A 22,988-nucleotide genomic window follows, 5' to 3' on the forward strand; every position below is an offset into this window, starting at 1 on the left:
AATTCTGTTCCCTATTACTACACTGATGAGCAATAAATTAAAATGGAAAACACAAACCCTTCTATATAGGGCAAAAGCTTTACATTGGCAGCACTTGCTACTTTAGTGTACATTTTACAGGCTCTTTCCTGGACATTGCCTCAACTATGCAGAAGTAAGTGGAAGCAGCAGTGTTGCTTTTAAATGTGCTGTTAGATTGTATTTGTGAGCATTTGATGTTCTTCTTTAATAACCTCAAGTAAAAGGCTGAATGAATTCAACAACAGTAGCTGAAAAAAGTGCAATGAGTCATATTATAGGAAAATGGAGAAAAGGATACAGGACTCGCCACTGAACACAATCCTATATTGTAGGCAATCTGTGATAACACCCTTTTCATTTCAGTTCAGTCCCATAAAATTACCACTAACATTACAACTCATGCAGAACACAGATAAATGTAAAAATGTCACAGAATTCTTCCAGATGGGACTTTTAGTTCCACTAGATCACCATCTACTTTTTTACTTGTCTAATATTTCATTACAACCTTCCATAAGTTAATTTTCTTTCCACTGACCATGTAAATCACAAATCAATTTTCATTTAAAATGCCTGACTACAGATTGCTCCTGAAAGCTCAAAGCACATGCTTCAGTGAATTCTCCAACATTCTTAATGCACATTAGAAAAATGTTGTGCGTTTTAAAAAAAAAATCTTTTTAAAGGAATTAATTTTACATTAAAGTCTGGCATAAGATCTGAGTGGTCCTATCTTTTTTTTTTTTTCCTTTTTAAAAAAGCAGGTGTATTTTTGCAGCATGATTTTATGTATAGCTAAATAACTGTCATGACAAAATTAACAGTATGTGTGATCTTAAGCCACAATTGAGGCAACACCATAAATTGCTCTAAATCTGCAGAAAGTTAACTCCGAACTGTGTTTCAATCATCTACTGTATTATGGAGTACAAATAAAAAATCTAAGTTGAATGATTGGGTATTCTTTAAGTGACTCATCTCTGGTTTAGAATTCTAAAAGGGCCTTCCATAACTGAAATATAGGACCAAATCTTGCAATCAGTCATACCAAAGTCAATAGGACTTGAGTGTGAGGCAAGCAGGATTTGGCCCTTTAAAAATAAACCTATAAGAAATGCTTTATGGAACTATCCAAGGAGTCTTTTGGAAATAGCACCCCGTGACATTTTATTTACTTGTTTTCATTTAAGTAATAATGCTCCATTCCTGCAAATGCTTGTGCATGTGCTTAAGTTTGCATGTGTAAGCACTCCATTGGCTTCCATTTTGACCACTTAAGTTAAGCATGTACCTAAGTGATTGCAGGATCAGGGCTGAAAGCAGAACGATAAGGATTTGAGTGTTTGTATTGCCCTTTTCTCAGGGCTACATTTTAGCTTTCTACCGCTGGCAATCCACATGCCATGTAAAAATGTATTTTCAAACCACCTGCCACCATGGTACCTAAGCACCAAACCTTCAAGTGAAGGACAAACAAAATAATAGAACAGTTTGATGTCTTGGGAGGTGGGTCACTGGCTTCCCTAGAACACATTGGAATTATAATGATGCCTACACACTCAGAAACATGCAACGGAAGCATCATCCTGCATTGCTAAGGGTCTATCCACAGTTCGAGCTGGGGGTTCAGTTCCTAACTTGAAGAGACAGACCTGCGCTAGCTCTGATGAAGCTACTGCATTAAAGATAGAGCTGTAGCGGCATGAGCTCCTGCTGCCATGGCTACACTATTTTTAGCATGCTAGCTTGTTCTAAACTAATGCGGGTGTGTCAAGGCTGTATCCCCACTTTGAACTTTAGGGTACAAATGTAGGGGCCTGCATGAGGACTTCTAAGCTTAACTACCAGCTTAGTTCTGGTCCGCTGCCACCATTCCCTACCCTGGGAAGCTTTTAGAAACCTCTCACCAATTCCCTGGTGAATACAGATCCAAACCCCCTTGGATCTTAAAACAAGGAGAATTTGACCCTTCCCCCCTCCTTCCTTTCACCAACTCCTGGTGAATACAGATCCAAACCCCCTTGGATCTTAAAACAAGGAGAAATCAATCAGGTTCTTAAAAAGAAGGCTTTTAATTAAAGAAAAAGGTAAAAATCATCTCTGTAAAATCAGTATGGAAAATAACTTTACAGGGTAATCAAACTTAAAGAGCTCAGAGGACCCCCCTCTGTCTTAGGTTCAAAGTACAGCAAACAAAGATAAACACTCTAGTAAAAGGTACATTTACAAGTTGAGAAAATAAAGTAAAACTAAGACGCCTTGCCTGGCTTTTTACTTACAAGTTTGAAATAAGAGAGACTTGTTTAGAAAGATGGGGAGAACCTGGATTGATGTCTGGTCCCTCTCAGTCCCAAGAGCGAACAACCCCTTAAAACAAAGAGCACACACAAAAGCCTCCCCCCCCCCAAGATTTGAAAGTATCTTGTCCCCTTATTGGTCCTTTGGGTCAGGTGTCAGCCAGGTTACCCGAGCTTCTTAACCCTTTACAGGTAAAAGGATTTTGGAGTCTCTGGCCAGGAGGGATTTTAGTACTGTACACAGGAGAGCTGTTACCCTTCCCTTTATAGTTATGACAGGGTGTGTGTCTCCTCAAGGTGGGAATCACACCCTCAGTTCTAAGTGCAAACATACCCTCAGTCAGTTGGAGGTCTGAAGCACAAAGGAGGAGATATATGTGTTCCCCAAGTCCCCTAACTGGAGCTGGTTCCCTCCGTGAACAGCCCTTTCCCTTCCCTCTGCTATTGCTCACTTTCTCCCGTCCTTTTTCCACCTGCGACTGCCACATTTTTCTCTCCGCCTCAGCTCTGGGTTGTGTCTCCACCATTCATTTCCCTGCTGTTTTGCACTACTCCGTCTGCGCTACTAGCAGCAGAGTACAAACTGACTTGAATCCCAACTTCTTCAAGCACTCTGACATTGGCATTCTAGCTCGGGGGTGATGCAGAGGGAGTCACTTTAAATAAGGGTGAGTGCTTGTGACAATCCAAAGTACAAGTTCTATGGTAAGTGGGGCTTTTTCTCATAATGCAGTGTGTCAGTGGGGTGAGGGAAAGCTGCCTGAGCACTCTTTTAGAGTGTCCTCTCACTTCCAGGTTTCACTCAGGCTGCTGACCAAATCCTGAGGTCTTTAACTCAGCCTTTACCCAAGAAAGCTCCCACTGACGTCATGGGCATAGGACTCAAGCGCTGTACTCAATGGGAGTCGCCTGCCTCCGTGAAAACTGAGTTAAAGGCCCCAGGATTTGGCTCTGTGCTTGCATATCACAGATGTACTTTAGAACTGGCCGTTTTCTTGTAGTCATTCTAAACAATTACTTAAGGTACAAAAAGAGGCAGAGCTTTGTCACATTGCCTACTTTAGGCCAAACTGAAAACTGAAAAAGAAGCTACTTACAATACTGAAGTCTCCAAAGGGATTTACAGTGTAAGGATTACATTTTTGGTGACTTTTGAATGGTTACAACATTCAACTAGTCAACCTTCCAGTCCTCTAATGGGCCTAGGAATTGGTATGGGGTATCCAGCCAATCAAAAGTGCATGACCGCTAATCAGACAGAAATATGGTGGCTTGCTTGTGAGCTGGTTGGCTGGCTGCCCCCTTTTTTTAAAAAGCACTAGCAACCTGTTTGGTTTTTTTAGATGGCTGGCTAAGGGGACGAGGGCTGTGCTTCCTTGCTTTCGTTTTCTTTTCTTTAAAGCTTTTGCATGTCTAAGTTGCCAATTACCATATTTTCAAAGTGCTAATGCTATTTAAGATAAGCATAAAAAACAATCGAAATGCATTCAGCTCCTCCTAGGCTTCAGCCACTCTAACGAGAACTCCCCCCAGCCCCCCGTTATTGCAAGCAGGGTTACAATGCACTGGGTTCCTGAACGCTGGGGCTCATTTGAATCTCTTCTATGCCATTTATAAGGGACATGATCTGATTGGCGGAAAAAAGATAAAATAAATGGAATGTGACATTGTATGAACTGTTCTGCACTGGAAATCCCATCCCATCCCATTCTTTACTTTTTCTTAAGTAAGATAATTAAATTTGTTTAGGTATAGATATGGCTATAGATTAGATGCTACATTGCAAAGCCACAAGGGATCATGATCTTGTTAACATGATGGTTGTCATAGTTTGTTTTGTTTTGAATGAGCCCGAGCTCATTACAGAGAGCCCGCTGTCATTCACCATTGGCTTGTGTCTTTTTAACAGAACATTTCTCAAATGAGTGGCAGGGCATATGTATTTCAATCTATTCTTCACTTGAGTTTTTGTGTCTGGTCCTGCTCCCACTAAAGTCAATGGGACTTCAGGATTTGGGCCTAAGAGAGGAAGCACGGTAGGCTGGGGTTTTTAAGGCAGTTGGGCACCTAACTCCCATAGGTACATTTACAAATCCCAGCCATAACTTTTAGATCACTTTGCTTTTAGCCATCCTTTTCAGTTGTCTATTTGGCTACCTTCTTTACAGAACTACCACAGTCTTATTCACTGCTAGGCTCAAAAGATACTGTAGTTCTCAATGGTCCTAGTGGTGCAGTGATATGGCCTACTGTAAGCTTCATCCTATTTTGGTTAGCTAGACTGGGTTAGTTTGCTGTGCAGAAGAGGTGAACTAAAAACAAGTCTCACTGCTGGGGAGGGTAACAGCAACTCTGCACTTGCAGCAATCCCCTGCTAGGCAATCCATAGATTGACACTGATGGTTGCTCTAGAAGGAATCACTTACCCTCCAAGCTAGAGGTAAGACGCCAGATAAGCAGTAGCCTGTAAAAAGGGATTTAAAATAAGAGAAAACCAGGGGGAAAGATTAAGATAATTTACCCTTGTATATTACATCCATCATAAATCCCATTGTCAGTATCTATTGTTCAAGTACCTGACAAACTTCTATTTCTACCCTCTCCATAAAAGTCTCCCTTGTTGGTAAAGTTGTGTACCTTTCATTGTTTTATAATAAACTGGAAGTGAGTAACAGTGCGATATCAAAGGAAATAAAACTCCCGTTGCTATTGCTGCTGGGGTTGCCTTCTGAATGTGGCTTATACAATATTTCATCTGTGCTGACACCTTTCACTCTCAATTATTTGGCTGCTGTCAAAACAAATCAATCAAATTATAGCACTGTGTCTTCATGTTACCATTCCATTGTAAGTTGGCTGCATTAGCTTTGAAATATACGGAAGTATAAATTTTATCTCTATTATTTATGTAATGTAACTTTCTCCCTTGTGCATTATCTTACAAACATAGCAAACTCAAATGATCTCATGTCAAATGTTGAATATATATATACACATGCTGCTAAGAAATTTTAAAATAATGGCACGCACGGGAACATAAACATATAAAAAATACACTTGATAACAGTCTTACACATGTTACCAACACTAACCTACTGACAAATGACACAAATACGATGTGGTTTTAATTTTGGATACAAGTCTACCATTGTGTACACGTCAGGTAAATGTAATTTAAGAAGATACGATTCTGTACCACAGCTTCCACTAAAATGCTGAAGAAAGGTGAAACAAAGATCAAAAGAACTGATTATTTTAGCAGTAAAATGAAAAAAAAATTGCTGAGCCAAAACATTATTTTTTAATTATGCTACATTATTGCATAATGGAATGTTGTCTTCTTTTACAATGCACAAACAACATGGGTTAGTATAGGAAAGGAAAGGCTTACATTTAAGTGACAGAATCGGAAAGAAAAATATTTTGGTGGTATTGTTCACACTGCTATAGTCACAATTTTGGCAGCATATAAACTCTAAACCCTTCCTTGAGAGTGGTTTTCCATGTAAACATAATAAAAAGTTAGTTTTTAGTTTCTTAGCTGAACCCTGAAAATAAGCCATTTATATCAGTTCCATTGCTTTTTAGCTAGAGTGCATTACTCTTGCTACTGCTTCTACTAATATAGAGACGCATAATACATGGAAGCACATAACTGATTTGTAAACACCAGTTTATAAGAAATCCTTCTTATTCTTCACTAGTGATATAACGGGAAAGCAATAATGGTCAAGAACACAGTAAAATATATATATTCAGTACCTTTTGGCACGTGAATAATTTTAGAAGTCAAGCTGGGGTGGAGGATGCGAGAGACAAAGACCAGGAACATATGGGCTGGGTGAGGAAAGAGGACAGAAGGCAGACACACAAAAAAGGAAAGATACCCACGGCCCAGAGTCTGTAAATCCAAAGCAATGTAATTGAACTCAATGGCACTACATCAGCAGAAATGAGATTATCGTCTTGCCTCTACAGGAATAAAATATTTTTTTTTAAACTGTGTACAATATAAAATAACTTATCACCACAAAATACAAAAAAGAAATGAAAGAAGGTATTATAAAATTCATCAAGTGCATACCTGCTTAAGTCCAAAAAGTAGACTTACATGATGTTAGTTGGGAGTTTGCCCCAACACAAAATGCATTTAAGATACATGTACTCTGTGGTTTATATGCTTCAGGTGGTGGAGATTCAGAAATATTGGCTGACATCCTAGCTGCAGTGAAGTCAATAGAAGTTTTCCATTGACTTCAGTGAGGTGAGGTTTTCTCACATGGCTGTGCGTCAGACATTAGTATTCCAAGGGCTCTATACACTCTACTACTTTGTGCAAGGTTGCAGGGATCAAACCAAATGGGACCTGGACCTTCCAAGTTGAAGGGGGAAGGCAATACCTTTGCACCAGACCTGTGGGAAACTCTCTGATGGGTTCCCAGCAGGGTTGAGGCTCGGCAGTTTGGGAAGGGAGGGCTGTGGGCAGGCAGAGGGGGCCTGGGGAAGATGATACAATCTCCTCCAACCCCCGAAATCCCTAGTATGCTGACTCTCTCAGCATTTCCTTATGGGGTATCCCCTGCGCATAGGAAGTGGAATCTAGTGGGAGGTTATGGAAGTACCACTCCCAAGTAATTTGTGCTGCCATGAAGAAAAGCTGATGCCCCAAGGTCCGGGGAATTTCCCTGTGGATCTCAAAACACTCAAGTCTAGAGGACTAGGATCACTGCTTTTGTTGCATGTGGGGGAACTATTTACCTATCCCCCCTCGCCCATAGAGGGACAATTCAGACGCTCACAATCTACGTGTCGATCTAATTTTCATAAACTGAGGTTACTATTTTATTTTGAGATCCTAGGAACCTCCTCAAGGCACTTCCATGGTTAGGATGTCATTGGAATCCTGCAATGGAATTGCAGCCGTACTAAGTACAGACAGGGACAGGGCCGGCTCTAGGCACCAGCAAAACAAGCTGGTGCTTGGGGCAGCACATTTTTAGGGGCGGCATGGCCGGCGCCAGAATGCCGCCCCTAAAAATGTGCCCCGGCCGCCCTAGCTCACCTCCGCTGCTGCTGCCGCTCGCGCGCCGCTACTCGCCCTCCCTCCCAGCCTCTCAAGCCTGGGAGGGAGGGGGAGCAGCGGCGCGTGTTTCGCGCGCCGCGGCCACTCGGGGTCTCCCCCTCCCTCCCAGGCTCTCAAACCTGGGAGGGAGGGGGAGACTCCGAGTGGCCGCGGCGCGGGCACCGCTTCTCCCCCTCCCTCCTAGGCTTGAAAGCCTGGGGGGAGGAGGCAGGGAAGGGGTGGAGTTGAGGCGGGGCCGGGGGTGGGGTAACTAAAAAACGGGGGGGCGGCCAAAATTGTTTTTGCCTTGGGCGGCAAAAATCCTAGAGCCGGCCCTGGACAGGGAGCATACAATTCCCTACCTGGCGTAGTCTCCTACTTTGAAATTAATTCTGTAAATGTCTCTTTTTCGCTCCAATGTTTGTGTTGGTGCAAGAGACTGTTATCCTGTGACAACATGTTTCCCTAGCACTCCCTCTATATGATATACTATATTCACACTCCATGTTCAGGTGCCTCTTGTTCAATTAATGTTCCAGTGCTTCAAGGATGTGTTGATGTGCATAGGTCATAATGTGGAGTAGGCCTTTTAACACTGAATATATATGTTTCAAACTCTGAGACACAGAAACCTATGGCAGATGCACAGTATTGATTCCTTCTGTTTTACTGTTATTTATGAAAACATACAGGTTATTTGGCATTACTGAATATTCATTTACATACTGAATACACTTAATACACATTAACTGCATACTATTATAACCTGGATGTAACTTTGTTATGGGCTGAGTTAAATCCTCACTGAGGTTGATTGGGTGTGAACACACACACTTCAATCAGCATAACTGTAAGGATAAATTAATTCCAAAACTCCACCTAAGACAAAAGGGTTATGTGAACCTGCCCAGGATTTTTTGAATGGGTGAGCCAAGGGGCTTTTGCTGAGTATTGTTTTGGGTAGACTGTATGTGTGAGGGAAGGGAGAACAGAGGCAATCAGCAAGAAAGCCAAGCAACAGCCTGTGAGCACAGTGTATGACCTGCAAAAAGGCTAGAGAGAGAGCTTTTGAGTCTGCTGTTGGCTAAAGAGGCTCGGTGCTCTAAGCCCAGAAACTGTTTGTTTTCTTACTGGTTCCTCCTGCTTTTGGAGAAACAGGACTTTGTACGTTCCTTGTAAATAAACAAGACTGCACCAAAGAAAATACCAAACTCCATGATCAATTTCTGCTCCCAACTGGAATGTGCCCAGGGCCCTGAACTTTGACTAATTGCTTGGGTTGAAAAGGCAACAATACAATATAATAACCCGTATGAAATTAATGCATACTAAGGGCCTGAAACAATTGGTGCAGGTCTGGCACTCTTCTTTGAAGTCAATGGGTAGTTGCGCATGTGGCAGGACTGTAGGATTGGATCGTAAGCTTTTAAACACATGCTGAGATACCTAGGCCTATATCAGCACTTATAGATTGCCAAATCATTTACAATGTCAAAAGTGTAAGGACTGGTGTGGGAACTGAACTTCATCAATGAAACAACCCCAGAGCACACCACATTATGAAGAGTAGCTCCCATACAGGCCCAGTTACCATTTTTAGATAATTATAATAATATATGGAGATATACCTATCGCATAGAACTGGAAGGGACCCTGAAAGGTCATTGAGTCGAGTCCAGCCCCCTGCCTTCACTAGCAGGACCAAGTACTGATTTTTTGCCCCAGATCCCTAAGTAGCCCCCTCAAGGATTGAACTCACAACCCTGGGTTTAGCAGGCCAATGCGCAAACCACTGAGCTATCCCTCCCCTCTCAACTCTAATTGCATGCACAATTTTTAAAAAGGTCCCGCAAAATGTTTCAAGTTGAATTCACATAGAGTCGTTTAGCAAGAAGGGCATAATACAGCTTCAACACTTTCCACAACAATAAAAAAAAAAAAAAAAAACACACACACAACTTCTTTCTCTCCAGTAAATGACACAGAACCAGACAGATTTTAAAGAAATTTCATTAAAAAAATTGGCTACTAGGCTATTAACTTGTACAATATATGGGTTCAAAATCTGTATTAAAAATGCCAGTAAACTCAGCCGGTCAATAAAGACTTTGTTGTTTTTATGAGTCCCTAAATATATATGTACTCGATTAGAGTCTTGCTGGTCTATCAGAAACACAAGTTTCTAGCCAGGAAGTTTTTCTAACATGAATCACAGGGACTTTATTAATACAAATTCCATTGAAAAACAAAGGAAATTAAACCACAAAGACTACAAATGTCTGACTTAACTCCACCAAAGCAAGGAAATTAAGAGTGAAGGCTGCAAATCCATCACAGTAATCCATCCTTAATTCACCTTGTGTTACTTACTGCTAGAGTCTAAGATCAGTGTATATATACACATGTGTGTATACCATATGGATGTATCATTCTATTTGTATATGACCCACCAGGGTATGTAGCATGCATGCTACAATGTTGAGGCAAGGCACAAAGTGGCAAGTAGCAGCTAGGATTTTCACTTTCATTCTGAATTTCATTGTTTCTGTAACATTGCAGTAATTTAAGAGTTTAACATTACATGATGGAATTTTCTGGACATTAATTTAAATTTGTCAGGGCCTAAATTCAAGAAGATTAAAGGCCCCTGAAACAGGTGCAAAAAATACTTCAAAAACAGCATTAAAATGCATTGATGTTCTGGCTGACAACAGCCACATTTACAACCCTGCACACATATTATTCCTGACAGGAGCAGTATCAGTCTGAGATGGGGGCAAGGGTGAAAGTAAGCCGGTACTGGCCGGTACGGCGTACCAGTAAAAAGTGGCCGCTGGTACTGGCCCGTACACAGCTGACTTTAAAGCGGCAGCGCTTTAAAGTGTTCAATGTTACTTTCACTCCTGCATGGGGGACTAGTTATTGGTGGACAAAGGGGTATATTCCATACACATGCATCTCATACTTAAGTCATCCTTCAATTCCCAGCCTACAACGCATGCCGTGGCAGTGTCTGCAAAGTGGCCAAACCATGGGTTTTGGTTGGAGCCAGAAGAGGAGAGCACAACTCTTGCCTTGCCAATCTGCTGCTTGGCATGTGTTTCTGGAGGGCATCTTTGCATACAGGCTGCCAGAATTTAGCCTCAGACGTTTGACTGAATGTAATCAATCCTGATTTAGAATTAATCTTATCAGCACTGCCTTTTTATGCCTCACTTATGTTCCCCCACAATTGTTAGCAGGACTGGAGTGAAAGGTAGGCATAGGTCTGTTGGAAATCAGCAAGAGAGCATGCAAATATTAATGCTACTGCATCTTAATGTCTCTGGTGTTAGGTCTTTAACTTATGGGGCAGAAAATATAGAGAATAAATCACTAGTACTCTGACAGTGATCAATAAATAAGAAATAATAACTAATAAAGACCTGAACCTTTCACATTCACTCTCTGAAGCTACTGTTCTGTCATTGTAGAAGATGAGCAATTAATAACAGTGGGCCAGATCATTCCCTTCTGTAGGAAAACTCACAGGCAGAGTCTTCTTGGGGGATAGCCTATTCTCTCTTTGGAGAGGAGTTTTATCACCCTCTCCCATGGAAGAAGGAAAGGGCTAGACCCCCCGCCTCCTCAACCGCTGTGAGTCTTGGGAGATCTGCCAGAGGCACAGGGTCTTCTGTGTGGTTTCTGCTCCAGCTTCAGGGATCCCTGTTCACCTCCAATTCCCTTGCAGTGTGGCGTCAGAGGAATCAGATTGTCAGGGAATCCTGATGTGGTGGTAGTAAAGGGAGTGTCCTAACTTGGAGGAGCATGCATACAGTTTAGGGCTGCATTAACTTTTGCCTGGATTTCCTATATGGAATATGTGCCCTCTTCCTTCAAATCCTTTCCCTTCCCTTGCACAAATCCCTGGACTCACAAAGGTAAGGAGGTTGGTACTATCGAGTGGCTGACCCCTCCTTTTTGCAAGCAAGTCCTGGAGAGATGATTCCTTCCACCCATCTCCACCTTCTCTATTACTTTCATCAGTTTTAGAAGATGGACCATCCTCTCTCCCTTAAACCTTCCATACAGCTGGCAGTTCTCAAGTAAAAAATGTACTTACAGATCAAATAGTACTGTTCATCTGCTCATCCTAAAGGACTGTACAAAGGTGAGTGAACCAGTAGCCCAATTTTTGGTAGGTGGGGAGGCAAGGGATATTAAGTGACTTGTCCAAGGCTACATAGTGAGTCAGTGGCAGAGCTAGGAACAGAACCCAGGTCTCCTGGCACCCAGTCCCATGTCCTATATACTGCAACTGTGTTAAATACAGCCTTCATATAGTGATGGTTGCGTATCTGGACTGAGGGCTTCACTGAAATTGCTACTGAGTGTAGCTCTTCTTCTTGATCCTTGTCATTCTTGTTCTGGTTATGTTAGTACAGTACAGAAGTACCTGGGAATAAACTATTCCTCTAAGTGAAACATCATTTTGATTATTACTGACATTGGTGCTCATTAAAATACATAAGTAAAACACAGACTTTCTGTAGGCTCTGAAAGCTATTTCATGTTACTTGAAGGGGAATACAAATGAATAGGGACTGCATCATTTTAGTTAAAAGAGGAAAATGTTCTAAAAACTGGAATCTGGACTCTAGATCAGTGAACAATTGAGGATTGTCGTTTATTTCTTTTCTGTCTCTTTCTTGCTTTTCATACCTATCCAATATCTGACTATTAAGCTGCATGTACATGGGGAATGAAGAGAGTGTATGTTGTTTACTTTATATCTGTTCTGCAATTAAAGATACACTGCTAAGTTAAGATGAAACAAGATCTAATAAATGTAAACAATACATTTTGCCTCTCTGGCACTGTTATTTCTTTACACTGACTGATCAGATCTGTAAGTAAATAATGACTTTTAAAAAAAAAAATCGGTTATCTATGTCTAGTGTTACCATATCAGTGTATTTTAATGGCTATCTTCCAGCTCTCCAACTGTTTAATGTATTTCTTTCTCCATTGTATTGCAGTTAAAAAATATGACCTGCTGCTGTTTAAATAATGTAATTTAATGATTTCACATTTTCAGCCACACAAGGCTTTCTTTCAGCTCTGAAGCCTTTCACTAATGATTTGGGGAGATAGTTTGTTCTTGTTTCTTTCAGAACCTGGGACTGAGAAACTCAGACTTACAAATAAATTATTGGCACCCACTTTAGAAACATTACAATTTGCAGTGAAAATAAAACAGATAAGATTCAGTGTTATGGGGCCAGAATTTCCAACTTGTTGATTCCTCTTGGCAGCTGACTGGGAGGTTCAAGTATTATTCAGCCTCCATAACTGTAAAGGACTCTGCAACCTAGTTGCATTAAACCTGAAATAATATATAGTTAAGATAGGTGCATTGGACCAGAGGTTCCCAAAGTGTTGTCTGTGGCCCACTGGTGGTCTGTGAAACACATGCTGATGATTCAGAGAGAGCTGGCTGGCTCCAGGATGCTCCTTCTCATTTCCAGCTGCTATACTGGACAACTAAAATGCATTAATTAATTTCCATCAAAGCAATTGCTATAGGTGCCACGGGGATGTAAAGGGAAAGTGAACGAGAGAGGAAATAAGATCCTTAGCAACTCCTGGGCATTGCTAAACATCCCCAGTTCCCAATGAATTCAACCAAAGTTGAGGCCATTCAGCAGCACCTCACAGAACACTCCTCAACAGGAGTACAATAAAACTATCCAGTGTTCAGTGCTATAATGTGATCTCTAAGGCAGGTGGACAGGTATATTAGAGAGGGCATCTCCGTGCAGAATAGTTGATCCACAGGCAGAGTGTTAGTGAGCTCTGAGGCTCTACGAAAAAGCTATGACTAGACTGGAGAGAACCCAGAAAAGGACAACTGAAATGACAAAAATGTTTAGAAAAACCTGACCTGAGAACAGAATTTCAGGGAACTGAATTTGGCAGCCTAGAGACAAGTCTGCTAAGAAACGGAGGGATGAAGATCTAAGTGAACCTGCTACAGGTTAATTGAAAAGGTAGCAGCTGAGAAGGTTGTTCACAATAGCCAGCAAAAGGAGGACTAAAAAAGCAATGGACTAAAATTAAAGATAAAAAAAACTTGGCCTAAATAGTAGACAACACTTCCTCTGCTTGTCTAGCATCTGCTCCCTCTTTCCCCTTCCCCCAGTCTCACCACTGTTGGTGTGACAGCCTTCTCTTCTGTGCTTCAGTTCCCCATCTGTGAAATGGGGATAATAGCATGGCCCTACCTCCCTGGGGTGTTGTAAGGATACATACATTCCTGTTGTGAAGCGCTCAGGTTCTATGTCAATGGGGGCCAGATATGTACATAGATAAATAAGTTTTCAGCACTGCTGTACTTATTGATTTCACTAAAGTCACACAATTTTGTTGCTGCTAGGGAAAGCTAGCAAGGAGAAAATGGTTAAGGGTGGGCATTTTAACTGAATCTGTGCCCTATCCCTTACTCCCTTTTTAAACTATTTTAGTCAAGGTTTTTGGGGAAAATTTAACTCATACAGTGCTTTCAAAACCTATGTTTAAAAGTGATTTCAGTGTATATACTCATTGGCTGAAAATACCAAGACTGAACTCAAGTGCATTGGTTGCAGCTCTTAGGCCATACCATCCAATTTAGCAAAGCAGAATGAATTCATGACGTAAGAGTTCCATGAGCTTATGTTTATTTATAATACTATATACACAGAAACCATAAGCTGGTACACTCTTGAGTGGAGGGATACATTTTTATAATGCCTGTTTCCTCATTAAGATTTTATCATCTACCTACACTAAAAGGCCTCTTCCCTTCACTTTGTTATCTCTGCTTTTACCCGGTTCTGTTCCTGCATTATTTTTTTAATCTTCAATTCCCTACTTTACATGCACTCTCAAATTTTAAACAAGCAAAATTTGTGCATTACTGTGTCCTTTTCATCTATGATTTATGAATGACAGGTTCCTCGGTACAGCTTAATGGTATGAGAAAGACATTATTTTAAACATTAAAGTGAAAACCATTTACAACTATAAGAGAGGTCTGTTGACATTAAACTTTAACACACACACAAGGTAAAGGCAAGTAGCTGCACCAACAGGTGAGAGTACCAGGCATACAGTTTTGTTCAACACATTAACTGTCTCTCCTCTTCTCTGTTTCACAACCTGTAGACATTGGTGCTTCAAACAATCCATCAAGTCATCAGCAGCAACTGAAGTTTAATTGCCTAAAAAGTATTTAAAATGCTGTGTAGAGCATTCATTTAATAGAACTCCCATTTTGTCTTTGGAAAACTTTTTCCAGCATTTAGGTCAGGAAAGAAAAACGGGGGAGGGAGTTAAAGCTATATTTGATTCTTCACTATCACACCCTCTATCACTTTCTTATAGGATGTGTCCCTCCCCATTAAAACTACTCTTACAATTTCATTATGGGTTTTTTTCTACAGGCCATTATCAGAGGATAATGGCCTGTAGAATGTGGTGTTAGAGAGCTGTCTAGCAGCCTCTTGGTCATATTCCAATTTATTCATGATGACGACAGCACCACTGAGGATTACCTAAAGAAACTACACCATCTGCTAAAAAAAACTCCCTGACAAAGCACAGGAACAAATCTGTACAGACACATGCCTAGAACCCCGACCAGGGGTATTCTATTTGCTACCCAAGATCCATAAACCTGGAAATCCTGGATGCCCCATCATCTCAGGCATTGGCACCCTAACATCAGGCTTGTCTGGTTATGTGGACTCTCTCCTCAGGCCCTACGCTACCAGCACTCCCAGCTATCTTCGAGACACCACTGACTTCCTGAGGAAACTACAATCCATCGGTGATCTTCCAGAAAACACCATCCTGGCCACTATGGACGTAGAAGCCCTCTACACCAATATTCCACACAAAGATGGACTACAAGCTATCAGGAACAGTATCCCCAATAATGTCACAGCTAACCTGGTGGCTGAACTTTGTGACTTTGTCCTCACCCACAACTATTTCACATTTGGGGACAATATATACCTTCAAGTCAGCGGCACTGCTATGGGTACCCGCATGGCTCCACAGTATGCCAACATTTTTATGGCTGACTTAGAATAACGCTTCCTTAGCTGTCGTCCCCTAATGCCCCTACTCTACTTGCGCAACATTGATGACATCTTCATCATCTGGACCCATGGAAAAGAAGCCCTTGAGGAATTCCACCATGATTTCAATAATTTCCATCCCACCATCAACCTCAGCCTAGATCAATCCACACAAGCGGTCCATTTCCTGGACACTACTGTGCTAATAAGCGATGGTCACATAAATACCACCCTATACCGGAAACCTACTGACCGCTACACTTACCTACATGCCTCCAGCTTCCATCCAGGACACACCACACGATCCATTGTCTACAGCCAAGCTCTAAGATATAACCGCATTTGCTCCAATCCCTCAGACAGAGACAAGCACCTACAAGATCTCTATCAAGCATTCTTAAAACTACAATACCCACCTGCTGAAGTGAAAAAACAGATTGACAAAGCCAGACGAGTATCCAGAAGTCACCTCCTACAAGACAGGCCCAACAAAGAAAATAACAGAACACCACTAGCTGTCACCTTCAGCCCCCAACTAAAACCTCTCCAGCGCATCATCAAAGATCTACAACCTATCCTGAAAGATGATCCCTCATGCTCACAGATCTTGGGAGACAGACCTGTCCTCGCTTACAGACAACCCCCCAACCTAAAGCAAATACTCACCAGCAACCACACATCACTGAACAAAAACACTGACCCAGGAACCTATCCTTGTAACAAAGCCCGATGCCAACTCTGTCCACATATCTATTCAAGTGACATCATCATAGGACCTAATCACATCAGCCAGACCATCAGGGGCTCGTTCACCTGCACATCTACCAATGTGATATATGCCATCATGTGCCAGCAATGCCCCTCTGCCATGTACATTAGCCAAACCGGACAGTCTCTACGCAAAAGAATTAATGGACACAAATCTGACATCAGGAATCATAATACTCAAAAACCAGTGGGAGAACACTTTAACCTGTCTGGTCATTCAATGACAGACCTGCGGGTGGCTATTTTACACAGAAAAACTTCAAAAACAGACTCCAACGAGAGACTGCTGAGCTGGAATTGATATGCAAACTAGATACAATCAATTTAGGATTGAATAAGGACTGGGAATGGATGAGCCATTACAAACATTGAATCTATCTCCCCTTGTAAGTATTCTCACACTTCTTATCAAACTGTCTGTACTGGGCTATCTTGATTATCACTTCAAAAGTTTTTTTTTTCTCTCTTACTTAATTGGCCTCTCAGAGTTGGTAAGACAACTCCCACCTGTTCATGCTCTCTGTATGTGTGTATATATATCTCCTGAATATATGTTCCATTCTATATGCATCCGAAGAAGTAGGCTGTAGCCCACGAAAGCTTATGCTCTAATAAATTTGTTAGTCTCCTTCACTTTGCCTGTTGTCCATTGTGCAACTCAACTCATGAGCAACCTCCTTCTAAGAAGCAATAAACACCATTGAGAATAATAAGTAAATTCCTTTATACTTAATATAAGATAAACACTTTGACTGCAGCAGTGTTATTGTTAAGGCACATTCATGCATCAGGAGTAGTGAACATTACGAAAAAACAACAGTTACACTTTACTTCACTGTGCTGGGTTTTCAGTCTGTCTTAAGATAATAAACACAATGGGGCAGAGAGATCTAGGTCCAGACTCTCTGCTAAGGCAAACACAGTACAGCTCAGGACATGGGGGCAGGGGAATGCATAGGTGAACTTTGTACTCCCCTGGCCCTGAGTCAGGTATGGTGTCTACTCTAAATTTAAACAGCATTCAATGGCCACAAGGGGCTGAAATGGCAGCCAGGGACCAGGGTGGAGTAATGAAATCCTGGCCACACCCCCTACACTGCCAGCAGAGATTAGGAGCCATTTCACCATCTCCGTGCCACCAGAAGATATCATTAGTGCCACTTTGTGCTCGTACTATGTAGCACAGCCCCAAGTGGTTGCACCACACTTGAGAATATGGGCATTGGTCTTTAAATTTTCCTATAAAGCTCCATGCACACATATGTTGCTATAACAGCCACAATAAGAGTAATGTGCCCTTGATGGATGCAACAGCCTCTTTATTTTAAACTGACACTCATGCACTTTATTTTGGTAGCTGTAGCGAGAGAATTAGCTTTATCACAGCATGCCTTTTTTATAATAACCTAGACCACTTTAGGAAGAACCAGTAGAAAGCGGGAACTAATTTTTAAGTGGAATGCAAATGCCACTTTGCTTGGTTTGCCCTTAGAGGGCCTGTTGGTTGGAATGCACACTGTTGTGGTGTAGGCTAAAGTACCATAAATGGGAGTATGGGACAGCAATACACGTCCTAGAGAGTCTAACAGCAGTTACAAAAAGGATGCTTTTGTAATATGAAAATCAAACAACAGATACTTCTAAATGACCACATCCTGATACTAAGCTTTTAGCTGCACCTCTTCCTTTACTCTTCCCTAATCTCTCAGCTAAGACTCAGCATTGGCCAATCTTATTGGAGTTCGCAATGCTATTTTAAAATTTTAAGTGAACAGTGAATTAAAGCCATCAGCCAGTATGATAGAGCAGACCAATTAGCTATTTCCAGGATCTCATAGTACTGGCCTGTGGAACGAGAGAGAAGAATACTGACACAAAATGTTTATGAAAAATGCAGTATAAATTTGGTAACCATTCCAAAAGATTCAAGGTTTTGAATTTTCAATAAAGATTTGGCATCAAGAATAACATTTTTGTGGACAAATGGATCTACCTGTGAAAATACTGATTGATGTGGTTTACCTTGTAGATTTTGCAATGGCAAAGTCATAATGCCTCCTGCTGCAGCTGCTGCTACCAGCCCTTGGATGTTGGTGAGATTAGCTGTAGGCAGAGTTAGGACCAGTCCTTGTTGACCACCCAGTTGTCCAGCCATGTTGAAGGGAATAAGGATAGGTTGATTTAGGGCTGGAGTGCCTCCTGGCATCACCCCCGCTACCGCTGAGGCTAACTGTTGAGCTGTCAGTAATGGCTGTAATGAAACATATACAGTAAGCACCTGAATAAGAAATAGCACCCGTATCATTGTACATGTGCCTGGGATCATCTGTAGTGTTACCGTACATACATGCAATTACAATGCACCACTTCTAATGTAATAACATACATTTCCTCCAACACAAAAAGCCTTGAAGATCCTGAAGACTGAGGCTGGAAACCCTGGTAATCATATCCAACCCACTGATCTCTGAAATCAGAGTTTGACTTAAGTTGCATCAACTTTGTAAAAAAATTACTGTACGTACCCCAAAGATGGTTTATGAACTCAAGAAGGCCAAATTCAACCAAATCTACAAGAATTTAAACTCAAACACTTCCCAGAGCTAAAGTTGCAAAATTAATAATTTCCAGGAGCTATGTGATGCAAGGGATGCTCAAAGACTGCACTATAAAGTGGGCTGGAATATCAAGTATCTGCTTGCCTTCCCAGGGCAATTGACTGAATGTAGATATCCCTATACAAAGTGACACAGAAAATCAAGCACTTTATAACTGTTCAGAAGAACAGTAGAACACCCACACCTTACCGTAAAAAACATTTGGCTTTATAAAATAATGAATGGATTTCTTTATTAATGCAGGAGCTGTGTGTGACTATAGGATTGTCAAATCCAATAAGCTAAACTTGCATTAAAATTGCATTAACTTTTTTTTATATTAAATCATGACCTGTGCTTCCAAAGTAACTGATCTAAGGTTCAAATAACTTCATTTTATAAACACAAAAACCATTTACATTTTACTCTTTGGAAAAACATATAGAAACAAACCTTGTCTGTTTGTTTTTAAAGCAAGACCTTATACAGAATATTTTTTTAAAAATATGTGTCACATCCACATCTTCTCTGTACATGTTTGTGTAATAAAAATTCAGCCAAACAGTTTATCACCATGTTTTCTATATTTATATGGTTAGGTTATTTTCATTCATTGTTAATTACTTTAATCAAACTGCAGTTTTAATTAGGCTAAATGAAAGGTACTGACCTGGGACCCAACAGGGAATGCTGGGTGGGACTGACTGGGCTGATGCTGATCAGCTGTGCTTGTATCAGACAGCACTGGGTTTCCTCTGGCCCCTAGAATTCAAAGAGAAGCTCTACATTAATATCTAGCCCAGGGACCGGCACATTACATTTTACTGTGATGTCACATAACATCAAGCTGCAAATGATATGCTAAAGTGGTTTATCAATAACGCAAGCACTCAAATCACTTATCAGCTGCATAAATTATGCTAACATTCATTCAGGCCAGCCAGCTCATTCAGGGAGATACAGAAATCTGACAGCAGTGAAACTGAAGCTATCATCAACTCCGCTAATGTGGATTGCATTATACATCAATTTACATACAGTACATGAATACACTGTGTGTGTGGCAACTGCATTTTTTATGCTTAGGTGAGCAGCAGCTATGCTAATTTCTCAAAGCAAAAATTATCTGGGACACAATCAAGTCACATCTACTTTATATCTCAATAAAGCTTCTTCTTCTTCTTTTTTTTTTCTTTTTTTTTTTTGGCCACATACTGAGGCAGAGAAACCTGTACCACTCATGATAAAAGGCATTACAAAAACTGAGCACAAACATGCTTCTAAAAGGCACTTTCTTCTTGTTCTCTAATTATGTATGGTAAAGCAGAGCTTGTCATAACCAAGGCATTTCGGTGCTAATTGAGACAATCAAAAACCAGCACTAACTATGTGCTTGAATCAAACATGCTGAGCATAAAACACTTTCCAGTATAGATCTATCTGGATTTTGCTGAAGATCACTGAAGAGATTTGAAAAACACCAAACAAACCCTAATAACTGTAACACATGGTCAACAATAGGCTTTCAAACTTAAGGTTCACTCCACCAGTCCCTACTAGGGCAGAACTCACACTGACTCACAACTTCTTCAAGGAGGACTGCAGGATCAGGCCCACTTTTTGTTTCTGTATCTGAAGGAAATGACAGCAAGTATCAAAAGCAGCAGCTGGAGCACTGTAGTTTTAAATAAAGAAAATTCCTGGCTACAATTTTAGGATTTCTGGTCAGTACGGTAGCTTTTGTTCTGTTAGTTTTTTTCTGATGGATGGTTGAAATCCAATTCTAAGTAAACCTTAACAAGATCCCCTTTTCCAATGTTTGTCCTATGAATAGCAAGTGCAAGACAATTCAGAACCAGTTTATTGGCATGCCATGGTCTGTGACGGAAAAAAAGGATATGATTCTGTCATACTTATAAATTTTAAAGAAGGTATTATCAGCTCATTTAAAACAAATTCTTCTATATATTCTCCAAGGAGACAGACTTATAAATAATGGAAATGTGAAAAAAAAATACTTCATCACATTAAGGTACAAATAAAATTGACTGCTACATATTATTCAATTGACTTCTATCTCTACCGCGATGTGTCAATCACAACAGCATTTTATAATGGGATTAGGCAATAAATGTGCAGAGCCATTATGCAGAAATCTGATTAATTTGTAATATTTTTGTGTGCATGCAGAAAGTCAGAAATGGACATTGCTTTGGGAATACTTACAAGCGTTCTATTGAAATTTCTAAATTGATTTGGAACCAACTAATAAAAACACACAGACTTTTTGACATTTTATAAAGTGAAGTCTGTCAAAATAGGTTTGGCATTTTAATGACCACTGTCATTTAATAACTAGGGTAAGGTGACCTATTATAATTGGTCAAGACTCCAACAACTGCCTAATAATGTGCATGAAGAGATTTAGGAACAACATTTTTTGTGTGTGATTTATTATCTGCGATGCTTGGAAAGCACGGAATTTAACTGGATGTGCACGAGACTGTGAAAATGTATACAATCTGTGTTTTTATATGCATAACACTGTCCTCACTCAGGCAAAACTCAAACTGCCTTCAGCATGACTCCTGCCTCTACAGGGACTGCAGGATCAGATCCATTATGAATAAACATCACTTTGCCTAAGCTTATTTCCACATATCAGCGTGCTCTTTATTTATCTTCATATGACAGCTGTATGCAAGGAATGATATTACATCAAACACTCAGGTCCCATGATCCTGACTAGCCCCCCACTGAGGTAAAATTAAATATCTGTTTTTGTTTGCCTGCTTGAAGAAGTTAGAGCTTTGTGTTGGACTATGATATTACTGAAACAAGTTCCTAATATTGTATCCTGTCACTGAATTCGCCTGGAAGGGCTTCAGAGAAAGTACAAAGCAAAAACCAAATGTCTATTAGTACATGATCCTATTTTAATTAATTAAGGGCCTGATCCCACAGCACTTACTCTCATGAATGTTCCCAATGAAGTGAGTCTGTGTTTTAATACATTTTTTATTTAGCGAACACTATTTTCTGTTATGTGTACTGTATGTAACTTGCAATATTTAATCCTGTGAGAAGCAGTTTGTACAAAAGGTGTCATACAAAATCAGACAATAAAACTAGAGTACTATTAAATTATAATTAATTATGTCATTTTCTTATTGCATTGCACAAATTACAATCAAATATGATTTTATTCATTTTATATGGCTGTTTATTCAAGATGCTGCATCTGTTTTTATTCCAGTGCATGAATATTGTGCCTGGTTCTTCCAGCTCACTTTCGACACAGTTTAGGAGTCTTGTTGAAATGGCATACAATTTCATGTGTATGAATGAGGTCTTACACAGTCTCCAGATGAAATTATGCATGCTGTCTTTTCAGGATCAAAAAGGCACACTACCCCTCATTCCCATATTTATTTTTCTCATACACATGTAGTGTACTTAGTTTTATAGGCCCATCTCCTAATCTATCTGCTACAGCAGCCACTCCAGACTCAAGTTTTCTTTCAAAGTCAGGAGGGAAATCTGCAGCTTGTTGGCTGAGCAGTGAGTAAATGTGGCAGAGCAAGAATTTCTGGGTGATTGGAGGTTTCGCTGCATCACCCAAGCAAACAGAAGTTGTTCTCTGCCACCTATTATCTTCAGTGAGAAGCCCCGGCAAAGACATCCAGGAACACAAAATACAGCCACAAAAGGTTTGTAGAACGCTATGATTCATTCCTTCCCTACAGTATTATTTCCCTGAATTAGCAGGGCAGATTCTGCCATGCTAGAAGAATTCAGCTAACAAAACAAAGTACTGAGAGTACCTTATGTTATATTTACTGTTTGTGATTCACAGAATCATAGATGATGGACCAGAAAGGCCTCGTAGGTCATTATCTAGCAGCAAGATTTCTAGCCTTTCCTTCCACACGAGCTCTGGATTGTCCTCTCCCCTATGTTTTAATTCAGCAGCTCTTAAACCCTTTATTGTTGTTGGCTCAGTGACCTCCCTAGGCAAATGGGACCTTGGCTATTTTAAAAAGATTTGCCAAAGTGTTATTTTCCCAATGTCTGGATTCATGCCACTGCCTCTTGTTAGATCAACTTCAACAACTGTACAGTCCGTTCACAAGGATATCGC

The 22,988-nt window shown here is 40.6% G+C and overlaps 1 protein-coding gene across 2 annotated transcripts in view; it reads right to left on the reverse strand.

Moving 5' to 3' along the window:
- Positions 1-22,988, reverse strand: part of POU6F2 (POU class 6 homeobox 2) — a 394,378-nt gene that overhangs the window by 212,383 nt on the left and 159,007 nt on the right. For both annotated transcript variants that reach the window (XM_065399712.1, XM_065399713.1), the window contains 2 exons: positions 19,518-19,609; positions 18,273-18,501 (listed from right to left, as the gene is read on the reverse strand). In XM_065399712.1, coding sequence (XP_065255784.1) covers positions 18,273-18,501; positions 19,518-19,609 — 321 coding nt within the window. The remainder of the gene's footprint in view (positions 1-18,272; positions 18,502-19,517; positions 19,610-22,988) is intronic.

This window comes from Emys orbicularis, chromosome 2, assembly GCF_028017835.1.
Source record: "Emys orbicularis isolate rEmyOrb1 chromosome 2, rEmyOrb1.hap1, whole genome shotgun sequence".
NCBI classification, from domain to species: domain Eukaryota; kingdom Metazoa; phylum Chordata; order Testudines; family Emydidae; genus Emys; species Emys orbicularis.